The sequence below is a fragment of the Chionomys nivalis genome, chromosome 21 (genome assembly GCF_950005125.1).
Source record: "Chionomys nivalis chromosome 21, mChiNiv1.1, whole genome shotgun sequence".
NCBI lineage: Eukaryota > Metazoa > Chordata > Mammalia > Rodentia > Cricetidae > Chionomys > Chionomys nivalis.
In genome coordinates, this window is record NC_080106.1 from 19,091,856 (window position 1) to 19,111,028 (window position 19,173).

At 37.3% G+C, this 19,173-nt stretch overlaps 1 protein-coding gene and 1 non-coding gene across 3 annotated transcripts in view; both read left to right on the forward strand.

Moving 5' to 3' along the window:
- The window catches only part of Ap1g1 (adaptor related protein complex 1 subunit gamma 1), an 87,059-nt gene that overhangs the window by 49,733 nt on the left and 18,153 nt on the right, over positions 1 to 19,173 (forward strand). For both annotated transcript variants that reach the window (XM_057753269.1, XM_057753268.1), the window contains 10 exons: positions 1,444 to 1,585; positions 3,385 to 3,481; positions 4,507 to 4,583; positions 7,816 to 7,911; positions 8,324 to 8,404; positions 8,593 to 8,691; positions 13,190 to 13,245; positions 14,162 to 14,275; positions 16,213 to 16,353; positions 17,689 to 17,743. In XM_057753269.1, coding sequence (XP_057609252.1) covers positions 1,444 to 1,585; positions 3,385 to 3,481; positions 4,507 to 4,583; positions 7,816 to 7,911; positions 8,324 to 8,404; positions 8,593 to 8,691; positions 13,190 to 13,245; positions 14,162 to 14,275; positions 16,213 to 16,353; positions 17,689 to 17,743 — 958 coding nt within the window. The remainder of the gene's footprint in view (positions 1 to 1,443; positions 1,586 to 3,384; positions 3,482 to 4,506; positions 4,584 to 7,815; positions 7,912 to 8,323; positions 8,405 to 8,592; positions 8,692 to 13,189; positions 13,246 to 14,161; positions 14,276 to 16,212; positions 16,354 to 17,688; positions 17,744 to 19,173) is intronic.
- Positions 14,582 to 14,667, forward strand: LOC130864237 (small nucleolar RNA SNORD71). Its single transcript, XR_009055931.1, has one exon. It is a non-coding gene; the product is annotated as a small nucleolar RNA SNORD71 (small nucleolar RNA).

Below are 19,173 nucleotides of genomic sequence, written 5' to 3' on the forward strand. Positions count from 1 at the left end.
TTTCTGAGGCTATAATATAAAGAAATATTTATACAACTCAAAGTTTTATATACTGAAAGTCCAAGATGTGATAGCCTACTAAACTGCTTAGCTTCTGGGGAGGGCCTTGTGGCAGACACACGCACGGGAAGGGGAAGTCACACAAGGAAACAGGAATCTCTTGCTCCTTTAAAGCAACTCAACCTCATGCATGAGTAGTGTTTAGTTCTAAACACCAGTGCCACTTCTGAGGACAGGTCCTCAGTGACTCAAGGCTCTGTGTCTTAAAGAGTCCACCATCTCGACCATGGATACACTGGCGACCCAGCTTCCAGTATACAGGGACACTCAAACCACATTGATGTGGTAGAAAGCACTTTAGAGGGCTCACTCTTAATGTCTAGCTTAGTATGGTGAAGGTACTTTCACTAGTGCTGTTTTATCATAGTAATAACAATTACAGATTTTCCTTCTTGAACAAGTATATCTAGAAATATAGAATACTTAAAGTAAGGTGGCTAATGTTAATGTATAAGATCAAAGGGTAGCTATATTTTTGTTGTGTTTACATTATCTTAAGTTCACTAGTAATTAATATTTCCTTCTCTGATTTTTAAAAATTATTTAGTTATTTATTTTTTAAGCAGGGTCTTGCTATATAACTCTGTCTGGCCTGGAAATTGCTATGTAGATCAGACTGGACTCAGACTCATAGACATCCTCATGCCTCTGCCTCCTGAGTGCTGGAATTTAAGGTGTGTGCCACCGCACCTGGCTATACAAGAGTTTTAGTATGAATCTTAACTTTTCTTGTAGGCAGTACTAAATCATGTCTTAGAAATCTCTCAAGACAGTTTTGCTGCATCTTTTTACTTTTAGTGGTTGTTAAGTTTTCTAAAGTGGTATCTTTAATATCTAATGGGTAACATATTCTTGTTACTTGGTCATTTGGAAACCTTGGATAGAAAACTTAGATATTATTGGTTCACTATGTTAAAAAGTTGGAATAAGCATTTTTCTAAATTCTATTAATTTAAAATGCATTTTTATTTTGTGTGTGTGTGTGTACGTGTGTACATGTGTGCCATAGTACTTGTATAGCCTTTGGTATCAATCCTGTCACTTACCTTATTTGAGACAGGATCTCTTGTTCTATTATATATCCTAGGCTAGCAGTCCTGCACAGCTTCTGGAATTTTTTCTGTTTCCACTTCCCTTCTGGCCATTGGACACCTATGTGCTATTGAGTCTGGCTTTGCAGGGGTCTTAGGGACCTATATTAAGATTCTTAAGTTTGCAAGGCAAGCACTTTGTGCTTAGCTAGCTCCCCAGCCCATACAGTTTTGTTTTGGTTGTGTTTTTGTTTGTTTTGTTTGCTTGTTTTTAATGTAGTTTCACAGTTAGGTTGTTAGGCTGCTTTTGGGAGACTGTGTTTGTTCCTATTTTCCTTTCTTTCTCTTGCAGTGATCTTAATCATAGTACACAGTTCGTACAGGGGCTCGCACTTTGTACCCTCGGCTGCATGGGCTCTTCAGAGATGTGCAGAGATCTTGCGGGAGAGGTAGAGAAACTTCTGAAAACCTCCAACTCTTACTTAAGAAAAAAGGTAATTTTGCAGTAAATCAAATGTCTGTCTGGAGTAGGTGGTATTATGGAAAGGAAAAGGCAGAATACTTGTTTCTGAAAGCTTAGATGGAATTAAAATTTTTTTTTCAGTAAATGTATTTAAAAGAATTATACACGAATTTTGATTAACTTTTTGGAGGAGGGGGGTTTTGAGATAGAGTTCCACTGCAGTTATTCTGCCTGTCCTGGAACGAGATCTTGTAGACCATGCTGGTCTTGAACTCGCAGAGATAGGTGTGCTCCACCGTCACCCGGCTCTTTTTTTTTTTTTTTTTTTTTAATAATTTATAGACAAACTGTCCTCAGCAGCACATCTGAGTACTCTGTAAATTATTTCACGTATTAAAATTATGATAATGAAGTTTTTCATTGACTTTTTACTAATAACTGACACATGTACTTGTGCCTTTGTATCTCTAAAAGGACAGTTCCCCTGGGGCCTAGATAGCTGTGAGAGAATGATTGAGAGACGACTTTCTAAAGTCCATGTGCCTGATTGGATAGTAATGACAGAGAATGGTCTTATTTTCCTAACTTACTTGCTTTTCTTTGTTTCTAAAAACCTTGTTCTTTTGAGTTTAAAGTTTTGCTTCAATCCTAAGACTATGGTAAAGAAAATACAGAATGGGGGCTGGAGAGATGGCTCAGTGGTTAAGAGCATTGCCTGCTCTTCTAAAGGTCCTGAGTTCAATTCCCAGCAACCACATGGTGGCTCATAACCATTTGTAATAAGGTCTGGTGCCCTCTTCTGGCCTGCAGACATACGCGCAGACAGAATATTGTATACATAATAAAGAGAGAGAGAGAGAGAAGAAAGAAAGAAAGAAAATACAGAATGTATATGTTTAATAAATGAGCAAAACGATCATCCCATTGGCATTTACTGAGTCTGTTATTGGTGTGAGAAAAAGGAGCTGGTATAGGACCGTTTTTAGATTGTATATTGTTAATGATGCACACAAACAGGTTTTCTCAGTGTGTATGCCAGTGACTTTAGTGCTGTGGGAGCTGCTCTTATTTGAATGCACAATGTTGCATTAAATTAAAGCATTCCTTCAGATTTGAATGCCTCCTAGTAAAATAGAGAGGAATTAGCAAGAATCTTTTCTAATCAGTCTATCTAAGCTTTTATTGCATTTTGACTAAAGTAATAGCTGCAGTTATTTTGAATAATCACCAGTCTCCACCTATCCTGTTTCTCCTGGTGGACGAATTACTAAGACTGTGTTTTCTTTAGTAGAAACTAGTTAGCCTGTTTCCCTAACAAACCTTCCTCTCCTCTTTCCTTCTTTTTACCTCTGAGCTGTACTCCCTAGCCCCAGGTGACTTTCTTACTTGAGAAGAATCAGCTGAGAGCAGGATAGATACAGTTAAACTTTATAGAAGTCTTTAAGTTTTGTGACACTGTTAGATGTGTTGGTCATCTGACTCAGGAATGATTATCAGAATGGAAGTACGTGTCTGTTTTTCAGTTCCCCAGAATTTCACTTAAATTTAACTTAAATTGTGTGATAAATTTCTTTTAACTATGATCTACTTGAAAGTGCTTTCCCCACGTGTCTGGCAATATGTGAACAGGAATGGGTGGGCTTAATGTTCCTCATCAGTTCACTAGCATATACTGGACAGCCCCAGGCAGTTCACAGATAGTAAATCTTATTAACCAGCCTCTTCATTTTTCTAGTAGATGAACTAGTTGGTGAAGTTCTTTTCTAAGATTGGTTGCCCTGGCTTATTTGAAATAAAATTTTTTTGTCCTTCTATTTTTCTTTTTTATAGGCAGCACTGTGTGCTGTTCATGTCATCAGGAAGGTTCCTGAACTTATGGAAATGTTTTTACCAGCAACAAAAAATTTATTGAATGAGAAGAACCATGGTAATGTGATTTGGATAAACTCATAAAGTACTAAGAACGGAAGGGTCAGCCCTGTGTTTCAGGGCTTTACAGTTACCATAGGTCTTGCCTGCCAGATCGTAGCTTTACAGTTCAATTGGTTTCTTCATAGTAATCCTACCTTTCAGTTCTGATCCTGTATCACATTATTAATGTTCAGTATGATGTACAAATGATCATATCTTCAGATTTTATGTAAAAGCCATCTGATTTCTTGACCATTTCATAATAAAACAAGACATTTTTTCTTTGCTATCATGTGTTAGGAGTATAAGATTACCAAAAATTCTTGTGAGTTATTTCTAACAGGAATCTGTAGTGTACATTCAGATATCTTTATATAAAGCTTGAGAAAAGTTAAATGTAGTGTGGCTGGGCTTCCCCAAAACTTTTTGTTCTTATCTTGAAGTCATTGAAATGAGTTCCAAGTAAAGTGTTGTTTCTTATATACTAAGAAAAAAAATGACACAATATATTTAATTTGATTAATTTATACCACATTTTAATTAAATTAATTTAAATCTGTGCTCTGCTGTATTGTGTAGTATTAAACACTACATACTAGGTTTAGCTAGGTCTGTCATTTATTACTTAGTGAAAAGTCTTTAGAGAATTTTTTTACTGACTTTGGGATAAGCAAATTTACTTGTCATTTGTGTTTCGATATATTTTATCTGAAAATTTAGTATCTTACTAAGGTTTTTGACTGGGATTATTTGTCAGAGTGTAGCCAATAGTGCATTGCAGAAACATGGAGAAGGAGAGATGGAGCTTATACTAACTGAGCATGGATATTCTAGGTGAACACACTTGTTTTTGCCATTTTAGCCATTGCAAAGATTCTGGCTTGACCAAGGTTAAGCAGCAGCTCCTGCTGAATGCTCTTCACAGTGCTCTGATTCTTGGGGGATTGAGAAGCAGGAGTAGCAAGTCTCCTTTTGGGATGAAACCCTGTTTTCTGGAGCTGAGTAGGAACTCATTTTTGCCTCCCTTTGGCCTTTTTTCAGGTGTCCTTCACACGTCTGTAGTCCTCCTCACAGAGATGTGTGAGCGGAGCCCAGACATGCTCGCACATTTCAGGAAGGTAGGTGCTTTCTGTGTGCCTTAGTCTTTATTGATTGAAAGATGATTTTCTTGAAAAGTACATGTTTTTTTTTTTTTTTTTTTTTTTTTCCCCCACTTAGGAATTTCTTTTGAAAGCAAGCTATGAAGCTGAATAAAGGATTTGACTAGCCCTGCTGTGTGGTAGGGCTGGAAGCCAGATTTAGGCAAATAAGAGCTGGCACTAGTATAGTGTTTCCCTTTCAGAATAGAAGTCTTTCCTTGTTGTTGGCAGACAAACTGCTCACGTGTTTTATCTGCTGCTTTCACGGTGAGCCAGGAAATGTTACCTGAGGTCAAATTACAAATAGGATTTGTTTTCTTTCTTAAGGTGAAAATAGCAAACCATTTGAGGTCATTGATTCCTGTTACAGCCCTACCTTTTTAAGGCTACCCCCTCCATTTTATTTATTTTTTCCTAAGACAGGGTTTCTGTATTTAGCCTAAGCTATCCTGGAACTTGCTATATAGACCAGGCTGGCTCAAACTCAGATTCACCTGTTTTTGCCTTCCAAGTGGGGGAATTAAAGCAAGCACCACTGCCCGGCTCCCTTTCTCCACTTTTTATAGCATTTTAAAGTAGGCAGTTTTATTTCTCCCTTTACTTACTGAGAAGGTTGTTGTTCTTTGTATAGTACATGTGTTGATTCCTTTAGAGAAGGTTGTTGAGCACTCCACAAAGACCTCATTTTGTATTTTAGATCTAACGGTAGTTTTTTTTTCTTTGCCTCACTCTCCCTTAGATGTTCATGTCTTGATTAAATTAATGTAAAATAGTATGAGACCCGTATCTGTCCCTAATGCTTGCTTTGTATGTTTTGTTCCTGTTGTCTGTTTGGAATCCTGCTGTATGTTAGAATGAAAAGGTAAGAATTAACCCTCTTTTTAGATGGTGCATGCTGGCTTTAGGTCCTTAGTAGCTTTTGTGTGTCCGCCCACAAGTGTGGCTTTTAAACTATACTAATGCTGAAGCTCTGCTTAATACTGTGAATTATTTGTTCTAGCATTTTTGGCTAACTTCCTGGTCCAGTTTCTGTCTTGTCTTTTAAACTCCTGACTCCAAAGTCAGCCTTGGATTTCAGTTGTACCCTGAGTTGTAATCCTCCTCCTGAATCTCACCTTCACTTTCATGGGAGAGACTGTGAGCAGCTGCTTGACAGCTTTGCTCGTGGCCATTCCGGTTCTGTCTGGTGCCCTTACACAAAACACTGCTTCTTTTTGAAGTAGATGCTTTCGAACCATCTGTGGGTAACTCATACTTAAAAACTCTATGTACTTCTGAGCTTTAGTTCGGACTTAGAACTCTTATTTCCCTCTTACTGGGACTTAATCTGAGAAGCTTTGGGGTATTGAAAGGATTTAGAGGTGGACTACCTGGCACCAACTGACTTTCATGGCTGCAGCTTTCCCTCTGTCACCTTATGTTATTTGTCCTGTCATCAGTTTTAGTAACTTGCATTTTTGTCTGAAAAATAAAGCTGGGTTCCAAGAACTTGTATGCTGAATTCTTAGACATGTGCTTTCTGTCCCAGGGCAGTCTTATGCAATGTGCTGGCCTTGGCAGCAAATAAAACAATTTCTGAATTTAGTAGCCCAAGGAAAAAGGACTTCTCCAAGAACTTAACCAGATTTTATTTGTTTTTGTTTTTTTTTTTTTTGGTTTTTCGAGACAGGGTTTCTCTGTGGCTTTGGAGCCTGTCCTGGAACTAGCTCTTGTAGACCAGGCTGGTCTCGAACTCACAGAGATCCGCCTACCTCTGCCTCCCAAGTGCTGGGATTAAAGGCGTGCGCCACCACCGCCCGGCTTAACCAGATTTTAAAAAGTGATTAGGGTTATATGTAGTCCACAAAATGAAGGCTGTGGAGAGTATGAAAGGTGAGCTGCTTATCTTCACAACATAGTCTCCAGATTTACTGAGATTTTATTTACAGCTTACATATCTCCATAGCTTAGACTTGTCTTATTCTTGGAGTTGTCCAAATTCAATTTTTGTTTTGATGATTTAATGAGTCACTAAATTCTGAAGGATTATGGCTAACTTAAGTTCACATTATGTTTTCTTGCAGTTAAAGTGGCCTTAATGTTTTGAGTGTTTTGGGTGCATGCCTTGAGTGTAGCTTGGCATTTCTTTTTAACCTCAATACCTTTCTAGGCTTGGGAAATAGAGAGGGAACAGCATAAACAGAAAGAGGAAAAATAATGAGTTGCAGTAGAGTTGGCCTGTTCAGATTTCCTCCAGAAAGATGCAGTGTTTGCATCCTTCTTTATTTAGTTTTGGGTAATAAGAGCTGTTCATTTAGTTAGTTAATTGGGGTTTTCATTTGGACACAGGGAAAGTTTATTTGTGGCAGATATTTTGGAATAGGAGTTTAATAGGAAGTAATTGATCAACAAAAAGGAAATGAGGGCTCATTTATTTGAAAGCACCTGTAACTTTAGATTGAGGGTAATAATTGTCTCTTTGACATGGACCTAGTAAAAGCAGGACAAAGGAATTCTTGATTATAAGGAATGTATAGTCTCTTTGGTAAAATAAGAAAACACAATTGAGTGCTGATATTAAGTTGTGACAGAATTTCATCATATAAGTAAAGAGAAGGGCCTTGGTATCTTAGGTGTGCTTTCTTTATCTTTTCGTTTTGGCTTATGCTGATCACTTTGGTATTTCCTGTTGCATTTTGGGAAAGGATACTTGACTAAACCTATCTTCAGGGGAAAGTCTTTTTTCGCCTCTGTTTGAAGTGTGGTATACTTTATATTTTAATAAGTCATTAGTTAATACTTTATATGAAATTTGTTAGAATGGATCAAAAGGAACTTTTTTTTTTTTTTTTTGTTGCTATCCAAGAGTTTCAAGTTCTATAAAAATAGAGCTGCAGTATATATACCCCATCGGCCTGTTGTATTCAGTTCCCGTAGGCTCTTGGCCCACTGTGATTTCTAGTGTCTTTACAAATGGAACTCTGGAGGAAAAAGATCTGGCTTGTTTTTATTCTGCTGATAAAGTACATATTACTTGTTAGGTTTCCACCTAAGTATCCGAGTTATACTTTTCAACCATCTTCAATATTGTATTTGTAGCAGAAGAAATTTCTTGGACTCAGACCTTTGTATCATTTTTCTAAACAAAGAATCTGCTTATTGAAGAGATAGTCTTAGATACTCACTTTTTGTTGTTGTTGTTGTTGTTTTGATGCATCTTTCTTTTCTGCAGCTTGTGCCCCAATTAGTTCGTATTCTAAAGAACCTCATCATGTCCGGATATTCCCCAGAACATGATGTTTCTGGTATCAGTGACCCCTTCTTGCAGGTGAGGTTGAAAAAACATTTTGGTTAATATGCAATGATTTGAAGAAATGTTTCCATCATCTTAAGTTTATATAGGGTACAAATTTGGTAATTCATTAATTATATGAATAAGTGAACCAGTACCAAATAAGTATTGTATTTAATTAATAAAATGACCATGTAGTGTAAAATTTATCTTGTACTTAGGTACTTAATTATCAGTTAAGTAGCTAACTGATATGGGGCCATGAAAGGTGGATTATCTTATAACTTAATTAAATGTAGAAGTGTGCATGGGTTCTTTAAAACGTGTTTAAAACTCTTCTTATTTTTGATGGGATCTAAAACCTCATTTGAATTATTTGAATTTCATACTGAATGAGATTTGTTTTTGTTAGACATAATTTGTTAACATTTTTTATTTTACATGTTAGGTACGAATTTTGCGGTTATTAAGAATTTTAGGACGAAATGATGATGATTCAAGTGAAGCTATGAATGATATATTAGCACAGGTGAGTTGATCCATCTTGGAGTATACTATTTTCATTTTCAACCTGCAAAGAGTAAGTAGACTGTGATTATTAGTGTGAACAGTTCCTGTTCCTCCTTAGTGAGTGACTGCAATCCCAGCATGTCTTGTTGCACTAGATACCTTTTGGAAGTGTTGTTTTATCACTTATGCACCCCTCTGTCTTTTCAGGTTGCCACTAATACAGAGACTAGTAAAAATGTAGGAAATGCTATTCTTTATGAAACGGTTCTAACTATCATGGACATTAAATCAGAGAGTGGATTGCGAGTAAGTCTTTTTGAATCTTCCTTTCCTTCTAAACATTTAAATTAGAGTGATTGAATTGAGCTTCAGTACTTTGGAAACAGATTCTATTTGGAACTTTAGAAAGGACTGATGCATAGTGCATAATGCTGGGTTTGTATGCTTTTATCTTGAGGAAAATACTAACACTTGCAAAACTAAGGTAGGGTTGTGTCTATTTGTATTGTTAAGGAAACCTTTCAAAGAAAGCTTTTATTAGAGCCACAACCTGAATTGTAGCTCATTATTTAAGCAAATCAGAGATACAATATTTGAGGAAATGTATTTAAGGAATAAACCTATAGAGCAAGAGACTCAGGCAGTCCCAAAGGTATCCAGAGAGGGAAGTGTTAGCCCCTTTCACATATAGCCAATTAAGTCTACTTCCAGAAGAAGACCCTTTGTGATGCTGTGCCTATATAGCATCTGGCTATATAGTATAGACTGAGCTGGCCTGGAACTCCTGTAGTGTAGGTTGTCCTCACTACAATTTGATTCTTCTGCCTTAGCCTCCCACTGCTAGGATTAGAGGTGTGCTCCACTGCATCCAGTTTTCCCCCCCTATGCATGTGCTTGTGGTAAGAGCAGTGCCTGTGGAAGCCAGAACCAGAAGAGGATGTTGGCTTCTCTGGAGCTGGAGCTACAGATGGTTGTGAGCAGGCTATTAAGGGAGCTGGGAACCAAATTTGGATCCATTGGAAGTCAAGCAAGCATGTACTCTCAAATACTTAGCTGTCTCTAGTCCCTGAAGCCCTAGCATTTCTGTATGTGCTGTGCCCTTTATTCAACTTTTCCAAATATAATACCTTGAAAATTTATAATCTTATCAAGACTACAACATTAACATTGATGCTCTATTATTAAGTAAACTATAGACTTTATTCAGATTTCACCAAGTTTTCGTGTGATATTTGTTTTCTGTTACAAGATCCTTTCCATGAGCCCATATTACCTTTAATTGTCACTTTAGTGTTCTGGTCCATTAGTGTCTTAGTCTCTCTTTATCTTTTGTGATTTTGACACTGTAGAAGTATTGACCAGTTATTTTATAGAATATAACTCAATTTAGTTTGTCTGATATTTTTTCATGATTTTGTAGGTTAAAGTTAAAACTTTGCAGTTGAGCATACAAAGTAACACATATCTAGTTTTCTTTCCACTGTGATACCAACCGGGTGTGACTCCTCCACCCCTATATACTATCTATAAAAGTTTATTTATTTTTTTTAACATGAATGAGTTTAGTCTGCATGTATGTATATGCCTCATGTGCATGGTTCTTATGGAGTTTGGAAGAGGGCATTGGATCACCTGGAAATGGAGTTATAGCTGATTGTGAGCCATCATGTGGGTGTTAGGAATTTAACCCAGGTCCTCTGCAAGAGCAAGAAGCTAGTAACTGATGAGGCCTTTCTCCAGTCCCATATGCTGGGTTTCTTTAGTACTGTAAAGTTACTATCTTACCCTTTCTAATTAAAATTTTTGGGAGGAGATACTTTGAGCCTGTGCAAATATACTTACAGACTTTTTGCCCATGATTTTTGGTATCTATCAGATGTTCTTATTACAATAATTGCTAGGATGATATTCTAATGTTAGTTTTCTATTTTCTTCATTTTCTCCCCTCATTAAATGATGAGAGTTCTATGGAGTTCTCCATAAATTTGTTCACCAATCCAGTCAATTGTTAATAATAGAATTGCTAATCTAAAGCCTTTAAAGAAGCATATTTACCAGCTAAAGTATATTATTATGATATCTTAGAATATACCAAATCAACTTGGATAATTTTTTTTCTCCTTTAAGGCAAAAACAGCAGTATATGTATTCTCTACTCTCTTAGATAATATTATCTTGAAGCTACTTTCTTATTCATACATTAAGACCAGTTTTGTGTATGTGTGTGTGTGTTTTTCCAGTTGTGGTAGAAAATATATAACAAAATTTACCACTTGATCATTTAAGGATATAGTAATGGATTTAGTGCGTTGACATTACTTAGTAGCCAATATTGCCATCTTTGTCCAGAGCTTTTTTGTCTTCCCAAATTTTTCTGTTCCTTACTTCCAACTTTTTTTTTAAGAGTTATTTATTAATTATGTATACAGCATTTTCCCTACATATATGGTGCAGACCAGTAGAGGGCACCAGATCTCATTACAGATGGTTGCGAGCCACCATGTGGTTGCTGGGAATTGAACTCAGGACCTCTGGAAGAGCAGTCAGTGCTCTTAACCTCTGAGCCATCTCTCCAGCCCCCAACTTTTTTTTTAAATTAAAATGTTCTTTTAAATGATTTTCTTATATGTGTATGGTTGTTCCTACTGCAAATATGTTGATGCAGCACTTGTTTATCTTGTGCTCATGGAGACCAGAAGAGGGTATCAGATGCCTGGAACCTGATTTGCAGATGCTTATGAGCTACCACTTGGTTCCGGGAATTGACCCCAAGTCCTCTGGAAGAGTAGCCAGTACTCTTAGCTGCACCATTTTTCCAGCCTCTGCGCTTCCCACCTTTTTTTTTTTTTTTTTTTTAAAGATTTATTTTGGAAAACTAGTTCTTAAAAACCCACCATTTTGTTCTGTCTGTGAATTTTCCTCAGTACCTCTGGACTCTCCTCAGTACCTTTGCAGAGATACAGAAAAAAAAAAATAAAGCAACAATATGTATTGGATATGCAGCTTAAGTTGTAGAGTGCACAAGCCTTGGGTCCCATCGCTTCAGCAAAGGAAAAGAAGAATGTTCTATCTTCTTCCCTTCTAATTTGTACTCTCACTTACTCACTCAGTACTTACTTCCAACACTAGATATGAGATGATATTTTCAGTGATCAGCAGTTGATATTCTCTAATGTAACTCAGTTTAAATAGTTCGTGCCTGGAGAAACATCCGGTCTCATAGGTTGAAGGCTTAGTTCTATGGGACAATCTTCCACATCAGATGCTAGTTATATGACTGGCATTTTTAACCAGCTAGCTGTAATTTTTATGTTCCTACATCCCTCTCCATGAGCTTAATGTACTAGAGTGGCTTGCAGAATTAATGGGGACACTTAATTGTACTTGTTTATGGTAAAGGATATTCAAAGGATAGAGATGAGTATGTATATCGGTGAAACATGGAGGCAGAACATATGGGGAGGGGTAAGAAATATTCTCCCCACATGTACCATCCTTTAGAAAACTCTATTTGTTTAGGTACCCAGAAGCTCCTAGGAACCCTATTCTTTTGGCTATTTTATGGAGGCCTCATTATGTAGGCATGATTGATTAAATCATTGGCTGTTGGTGATGATTATAACCCTCAACACTTTTCCTTTCCAGGATCTTGGGAATGGGCTGAAAGTTCCAATTCTCTAACAATTTGAGTGCTCCCTCTGACAAACTAGTTCCTTCATGAGGCTATGCAGGGTCCATCAAGAGTTACCTTATAGCATCTAAATGTCAGGATGGAGATGACTTACTGGACTAGAGTTCAGTTCCTAGCACCCACATAAGGCAGTTCATTGTAACTTCATCAGTGCTCTTTTTTGATCTCTGAGGGTACCTGTGTGCGCGCGTGCATACACACACACTTTGTCACACACACAAACTTTAAAAACAAGTCTTCTGGAAAAAAAAAAAAAGCTAAATGAGATTTAGGAGCCGAACTAGGAACAATGATAGAGTATACTTCACAGTATTATGTTTTTATATGAATGCAACCATATAGTATTTATCCCTTGCTTGTGACTTTATTAAGCATAATGTCAAGGTTCACTTGTGTTTTATAATATATCAGATGCCTTTCTTGAAATGCCTGCATAGGACTCTCTTGTACATGCCAGTAATACATCCAGAAGATTTGTTACTGATGGATCTCTAGGCTGTTTCCTATCACTTGTTGCTGGACTTTGTGTATATGTTTGTACAGTTGTATTTGTCAGAAAAATGTCTAGGGTTAAACTACTAAAGTGGAGTACGTATATATATGTCTTTTAGTTTTAAGATCTCAATTGACTTTATTATCATTTTAGAATTGGGCAGCATTCTGTAAATATAGCAAATTTTATTATATCTTCCAGTAATTACTGCTGAAATGGAATGTTATTTTTAAAAAGAATTTATTTTGTGTGGGAACATGTGTATCTCTACATGTCCACTATTGTGCACACATGGAACATCAGAGGACAACTTGAGGAAACGGGTCCTCTCCTTCCAACATATGGGATCTGTAACTTGAAATCTGGTCGTCAGGCTAAGTTGCAGACATCTTTATCTGTTGAGCCATCTTTCTGGCTCCTGAAATGGAATATGATTTTAAGAGTTTGTTTTTAGCTACTTTTTTCCTTTTGCTAATAGTCTATAGATAGCCAATTGCCATATTTAAGCAGCTTCTATTCAGAGGCTGGAAATTGATTTTTTGAGTTAGAAAACAATATAAATCTGTAACTTTTCTAGATTAAAAAACAAAACATAAAAAACCTATGCTGTTTCTCTTTAGGTTCTAGCCATAAATATTCTCGGTCGATTCTTATTGAACAATGACAAAAATATTAGGTAAGTCAGCTGAAAAATTTCCCATGTCTTCTACATTATAAAAATTAGTATTTCACAGAGTGACTTTGCTCAAGACTGTATGTACGTGTAGTATTTATTATATGATAAAGAGTTTGAGGTAAATTTTAATTTAAATCTTAAAATTGCTATTTTGTAAAGAATTTGAGGATTTCTTTTACCGTTTAATTTTTTCTTATAAGTCAAGTACAAACATCCTATAAAGGGCCAAATGTTAAACATTTAAGACTTTCTGAATCACGGGGTCTTTGTAGCAACTACTCAATTTCATGGCTTTGGATCTTAAACTCAAGTTAATTTTTGGGCAGGGTGGTGGTGGGACTTGAGACAGAGTTTCTCTGTGTGGCCCTGGCTGTGCTGGAACTCCATTTGTAGACCAAGCTGGCCTGGAACTTAGAGATCCACCTGCCTCTGTTCCAAAGTGTTGAGATTAAAGGTGTGCACGCCATGCCCAACTTTAAACTCAAATTATTATAGAAGCAATTTTGGTACTGGTATAAAAAAAGCAGAAACCATTCAAATGATAAAATTAAAATAATTTCCTTCTTCTTGTACTTTGTGGGTAAGGCAGTGTGAAAAAGCATATGTACTTACTGTTTTCTTTGGAAGATTTATAAAGAGCTGAGTCATTTACTTTTGAAAGAGTAAATGGTTGTTATTGTGAAAGCAAGGCTAATTTCAAAACCTCTTCAATTGTCACTACTGTAGATTTTGCTCTTATTCCTTTAGAGATTTAGAGATGTTGCTTCCTAGCCTCTAGTTTTGTGTTTATCTTGACATTTGAAGACGTGAGCGTTTTCCTTATGTGTTAGACATCTTTGTTTTTATTTAGGCAGCAGGAAAAATTTCTTGAGATTTATATTTTAACTTGGTTATTGTGAAACTTTATTCTCTACAGATATGTTGCTCTGACATCTTTGTTGAAGACTGTACAGACAGATCATAACGCTGTACAGAGGCACAGAAGCACAATTGTGGACTGTCTAAAAGATCTGGATGTCTCAATAAAAAGGTAAGAAAGATACTCTTTCTCCAGTGTTGTTAAGTGAAGCAGATTTAAGTCTGTGTCCTCCACCAGTTTAATTTTAGTAGTTTTGAGTTTGAGAGCCAGACATTTAGGTATTTAGTTCTTGTGTTCAGAAATGAGCCCCCCCCCCCCCCCCCCCCCGTAATAAAATATTGGCATGAGAAGTCTAGGTCAGTTAAAGAGACCCATGAGAAATACTGAAATGTGCACTGATAGTGCTTTTAGTTTTTAGGTAAAATAATTGGTACAAATACATTGGGCCAAACTTTGCTTAGTAGAGGTGCTGTGTCACGTGTGCTGGAGGATGAAAATAAGGAGTGATCCATCGGCTAAGTGTCTCACCACTGTGCTGAAACTCAGTTTGCTGACAGCGCACTTTTTCACAGTACTTAACCGTAGGCAAGTGGGTTTCTTAGAATAGTATGTCCAGAAACATCCAGAAACAACCATTAGGCAGTTGACACTCTCAAAAGACATAAATACAAATCTTTTTGTTCAGTGGCATCTGATAAGGTTTTATAGTTAGCTTTAATGAACTTTTGGTATGTGTTCAAAGCCAAACCAATGGAGATTTAAAATGATCTCTAAAGTTATTTAGTAAACAAACATTTATTTACACAGGACAAATGCTAACTGCATGAATAGTTTACAGGTAAGACCTAGACTTAGTAACACCAGGTCTTAGTAGAGCCTTGCAGAGGGTTTCACAGCACCTTTTGTTGTCTATCACAGTAAGCCAATGAGAGGAAGTACTTTCTATATCTGATTAATAGACTTGTTAAAATACAGTCACCAAGGGAACAGATGACCGAACCCTAAACTTTAGTCCTTGAAAGGGGCAATTCTGGAAATAGAAGTCAACTTTCTCACATTTATTTTTGTTTTCCTATGGCTTAGGGTTTTGATTAAAAATAAAACCTGTGTTTGACAGAAGATCTAACATTAAGAGCTGAGACTCAGCCAGATTTGTTTCTCATTACAACCCTATGCTTAACAGACTACATCATTTTCCCTACCCTTTCAGTACATTGGTTGCCTCCTTTGTAAAATGCAGGTAGAGGGCCACCCACTTCAGAGGGTTGTACAAGACTGATTTAATTCATATATAAAAACTACTTTAACATTTTATGGGAATGATTATATGTTTGAGAATTGAATTGCTGTGTAATTAGTTAATGTGGAGTCATGCACTTAACTGTTAGTTTTTTTTGTTTTTGATTTTCGAGACAGGGTTTCTCTGTGGTTTTGGAGCCTGTCCTGGATCTAGCTCTTGTAGACCAGACTGGTCTCGAACTCACAAAGATCCGTCTGCCTCTGCCTCCCGAGTGCTGGGATTAAAGGCGTGTGCCACTACTGCCCGGCTTTAACTGTTAGTTTTGAAAGGCATCATATTTCTGGTATTCTTTCCCCAGAGACTGGTCTCAAATACCTGAGGTTGACCTTCAACTCCTGACTCTGTCTCCAACTTCTAAGTGCTGACACTACAAGCATGTGCCATCGTTTTTGCTATGAACAATATTTAAATTTTTAACCAAATATGATAAGATTTATATGGAGCTGCTTCCCAAGTGCTAGGATTAAATGGGACTGAAGTTGTGGGCTACCACTACTGACTAGACAGACTCTTTTTTAATTCTATAGTTGAGAATGACATCGACCACTGATAATCCTGTCTCCACCTCCTAAGAGCTAGGCTTATAGGCATGTGTTACCACACCTAGGTTTTCTCCAGGATTTCTGGAAAAAAGTGTAGATTTAACACAGTGTCAGAACTAGCATATGAATGTATTTTCATGCTTATCTGGCTTGTAAAGATGGTATCACAAGATTGTGTGCATATTCATCTGCCAGTGCTTTTGATGTACAGTGAACATACTTGGATATCTGTTACATAATATATATTTTTTTTCTCCCTCTGCAAGACGTGCAATGGAATTGAGTTTTGCCCTGGTAAATGGGAATAATATCCGAGGCATGATGAAGGAATTACTTTATTTTCTGGATTCATGTGAACCAGAATTTAAAGCAGATTGTGCATCTGGAATCTTTCTTGCTGCAGAAAAGTAAGATTTAATTTTTATTTTCATTGGTAGAAGGTGTTTGAAACTTCCTAAAAGCACCTTTAAAACATGGGACCAAGATATGTTGTAGATATGTTTAAAGCATGTAGTGTTTATTTTAAGCTCTGAATTAGAAGTGATTGTAGCCAATATTGAAATATATTAAAACCAAACAAAATTCTGTTTATGTGAACTTTGCTTCTATATCCATTCTTTCACCTTACATCTATTATGAAAAGGCAGAAGAGCATCTGAATTGAAGTTATTTATGAGTAAAATGTGAAGTACAAAGTACTTTTCAGTTGTAGTAGTGTAAATATTCTTTCTCTCATTCCTGAATATCTCACTCTGAATTTAAAAGAACTGGATCTCAGTTTTGGTCTTACTTGTGTCTAAAGGAACCCATTTTCCCCACTTGTGGAATGTGTGCAGTATGCATGTTTGCATATGTATGGGCATGTGCACGTGGAGGTTTAAGATTGATGTCCAGGATCATCCTCAGTTGCTCTTCCAACTTATTCATTGATGGACTGTCTCTCAGTCAAACCCAGTGCTCTATGATTTGTCCAAGTCTCTCAAGCCAGCTTGCTCTAGATATTCCTTGTCTCTGCCTCCTGAGGATGCCACACCCACTATATTGCATTTATGTGAGTTCTGGAGATCTAACTTGCAATTTAAAGAAAAGTGGCACATGAGAGAAAGACATCATGAGTCTGAGCTCAGGTAGAGGGATTTTTTACTGGGGGAAAGTGAATGGGAAGAGGGGATAGTGAAGACTAGCCTCTGGAGACAGGAATGGCAGATGGGGAAAGAGAGACAGGCAGAGAGACAGAAAGAGAGAGAGAAGAAGAGATGGGAGGTAGGTAAAGCTCAGTTTTTAAAAGGGAACTTAGCGAACATGCACAGAAGGTGCTCTTAGTCACTGCAACTAAGGATGTTATCCTGTCAGGACTTAAGGGCAGGCCAGTACAGATGCCTGAGTACTAACATTAACTCTAGTTCTTAGATTTCTAAAGCAAGCGTTTTAACCACTGAGCTCTCTCCAGCCCTCTTTCTTTGCTTTCTTTTTTCCTGAATATATGATTGGTCTTCTGAGAAACTGAGACAAAGTCCCATCCTTTGAATTTAACTGCTCCTAAAATACTGGGAAATATAAGTTTAATTATATTTGATTGTTCATTGAATTAAATGATTTTTTTTTGGCTAGGTTTAATGGTGAAACATCTCCAAATAGAATCATTTAACTAGAAGACTTAGAAAAGTTTGTAGAATAGTTTTTGAAAGTCACTGGATATAGTACAGGTTATTAATTTCATGCTTTTCACCTTATTTTCTCAGGTATGCACCTTCCAAACGGTGGCATATAGATACAATTATGCGAGTCCTGACAACGGTATGTAGCCTTTTAAGTTAGACTATGTACTGAATGTGCCCAGAAATGAGACAGATGGAGCCCCTGTTGTCATGGAGGTTGTATTCAACTGGAAGAGATTGGAAATTATATAACTGTTCTGGTTTTCCTTTGATAAAACACTGACCAAAACCAAGTTAGGAGGAAACATTTAATTGTGGGGCTCGTTTACATTTTCAAAGGTTAGCTTAATATCATGGTGGCATGTAGATAGACTTGGTGCTGGAGAAGTAGCTGAGAGTCCTACATTTTACAAGCAACAGGAAGTGGTCTGAGACACTGGGTGGTATCTTGAGTGTTATAAGACCTCAAAGCCTGCCTCCACAGTGACACACTTGCTCCAACAAGACCATACCTTCTCTTCAAGGACACACTGCCCATTAGTTCCACTCCCTTTGGGGGGCATTTTCTTTCAAATCACCATAAGAACAGATCCTACTTAGGCCACATGCCTTTTGATTTTTCTTTAAAGACCCCATCATGTTGTCTGTTTTTGATGCTAGGGTCTGAAACCCGGAGCCCTGCATATGCTGTTTCCCCTCTGTCCATGTTATATAAATGATTTTTATTCTTGAAAAGTCATTAAGTTGTTTTTTTATGGTCAAGAGTGTGGCTTTTTGGTTCAGTGTGGATTTGAAAAGGTATGTTTTTTGTTGGATACCACATTTCTAACTCTTAGATTGTAGTGATGCCTTCTCTCTTTTGAAAGTACTTGATAAGGGAAGTTTGGAAATAAGTCATGCTACAGATTACCAACTTTTTACATTCCCACTTTATTTCTGACCATTTTTTCTTAGTGTTGAGTGAACATTCTGGTTTCTTAGGATTTCCCATCCCTTCCAAAATACTCAGGTTAGGTCTGGCCTGTGTAAACCAGCTGTGTTGCTGTGTTCTGCAGTGGAGAGTAACCAGGGCAGCTGATGTTAGCTGGGATCCCCATTCCGTGTCCCACATGACTAGTTACAACACTCTAACTGCCCGAGAGTTAGCTTCCCCATAGATTAAGTGCCTTTGATTTTTCATGGCTGCAGATACTGCCTCAGATTTTATCATTTGGGAGAATATTAAAAATATCAAGTTAATAATGAAAAGACAAAAACCAGCTGTTAAAAATCTGTAATTCTAGCTACTGGGAGGTTGAAAGTTCAAGGCTTGCCTTGGTAGTTAAACTGTGCCTCAAAATAAAAGTAGTAGAGATGGCTCATCTAGTAAAACACTTGCCGGGCAAATTGTGGACCTGAGCTTGATTCCCAGCCCATGTAAAGAAAAGGCTGGGTGTAATGGAGCACTCCTGTGATTCCTGGAGCTTGGTGTCTAGCTAGCCTGGCTGAACTGGAAGCTCCTGGATCCCAGTCTAACATCAATCAGGCGGAGAGTAGCTGAGGAAGATACCTGATGCCAACCTCTGGCTC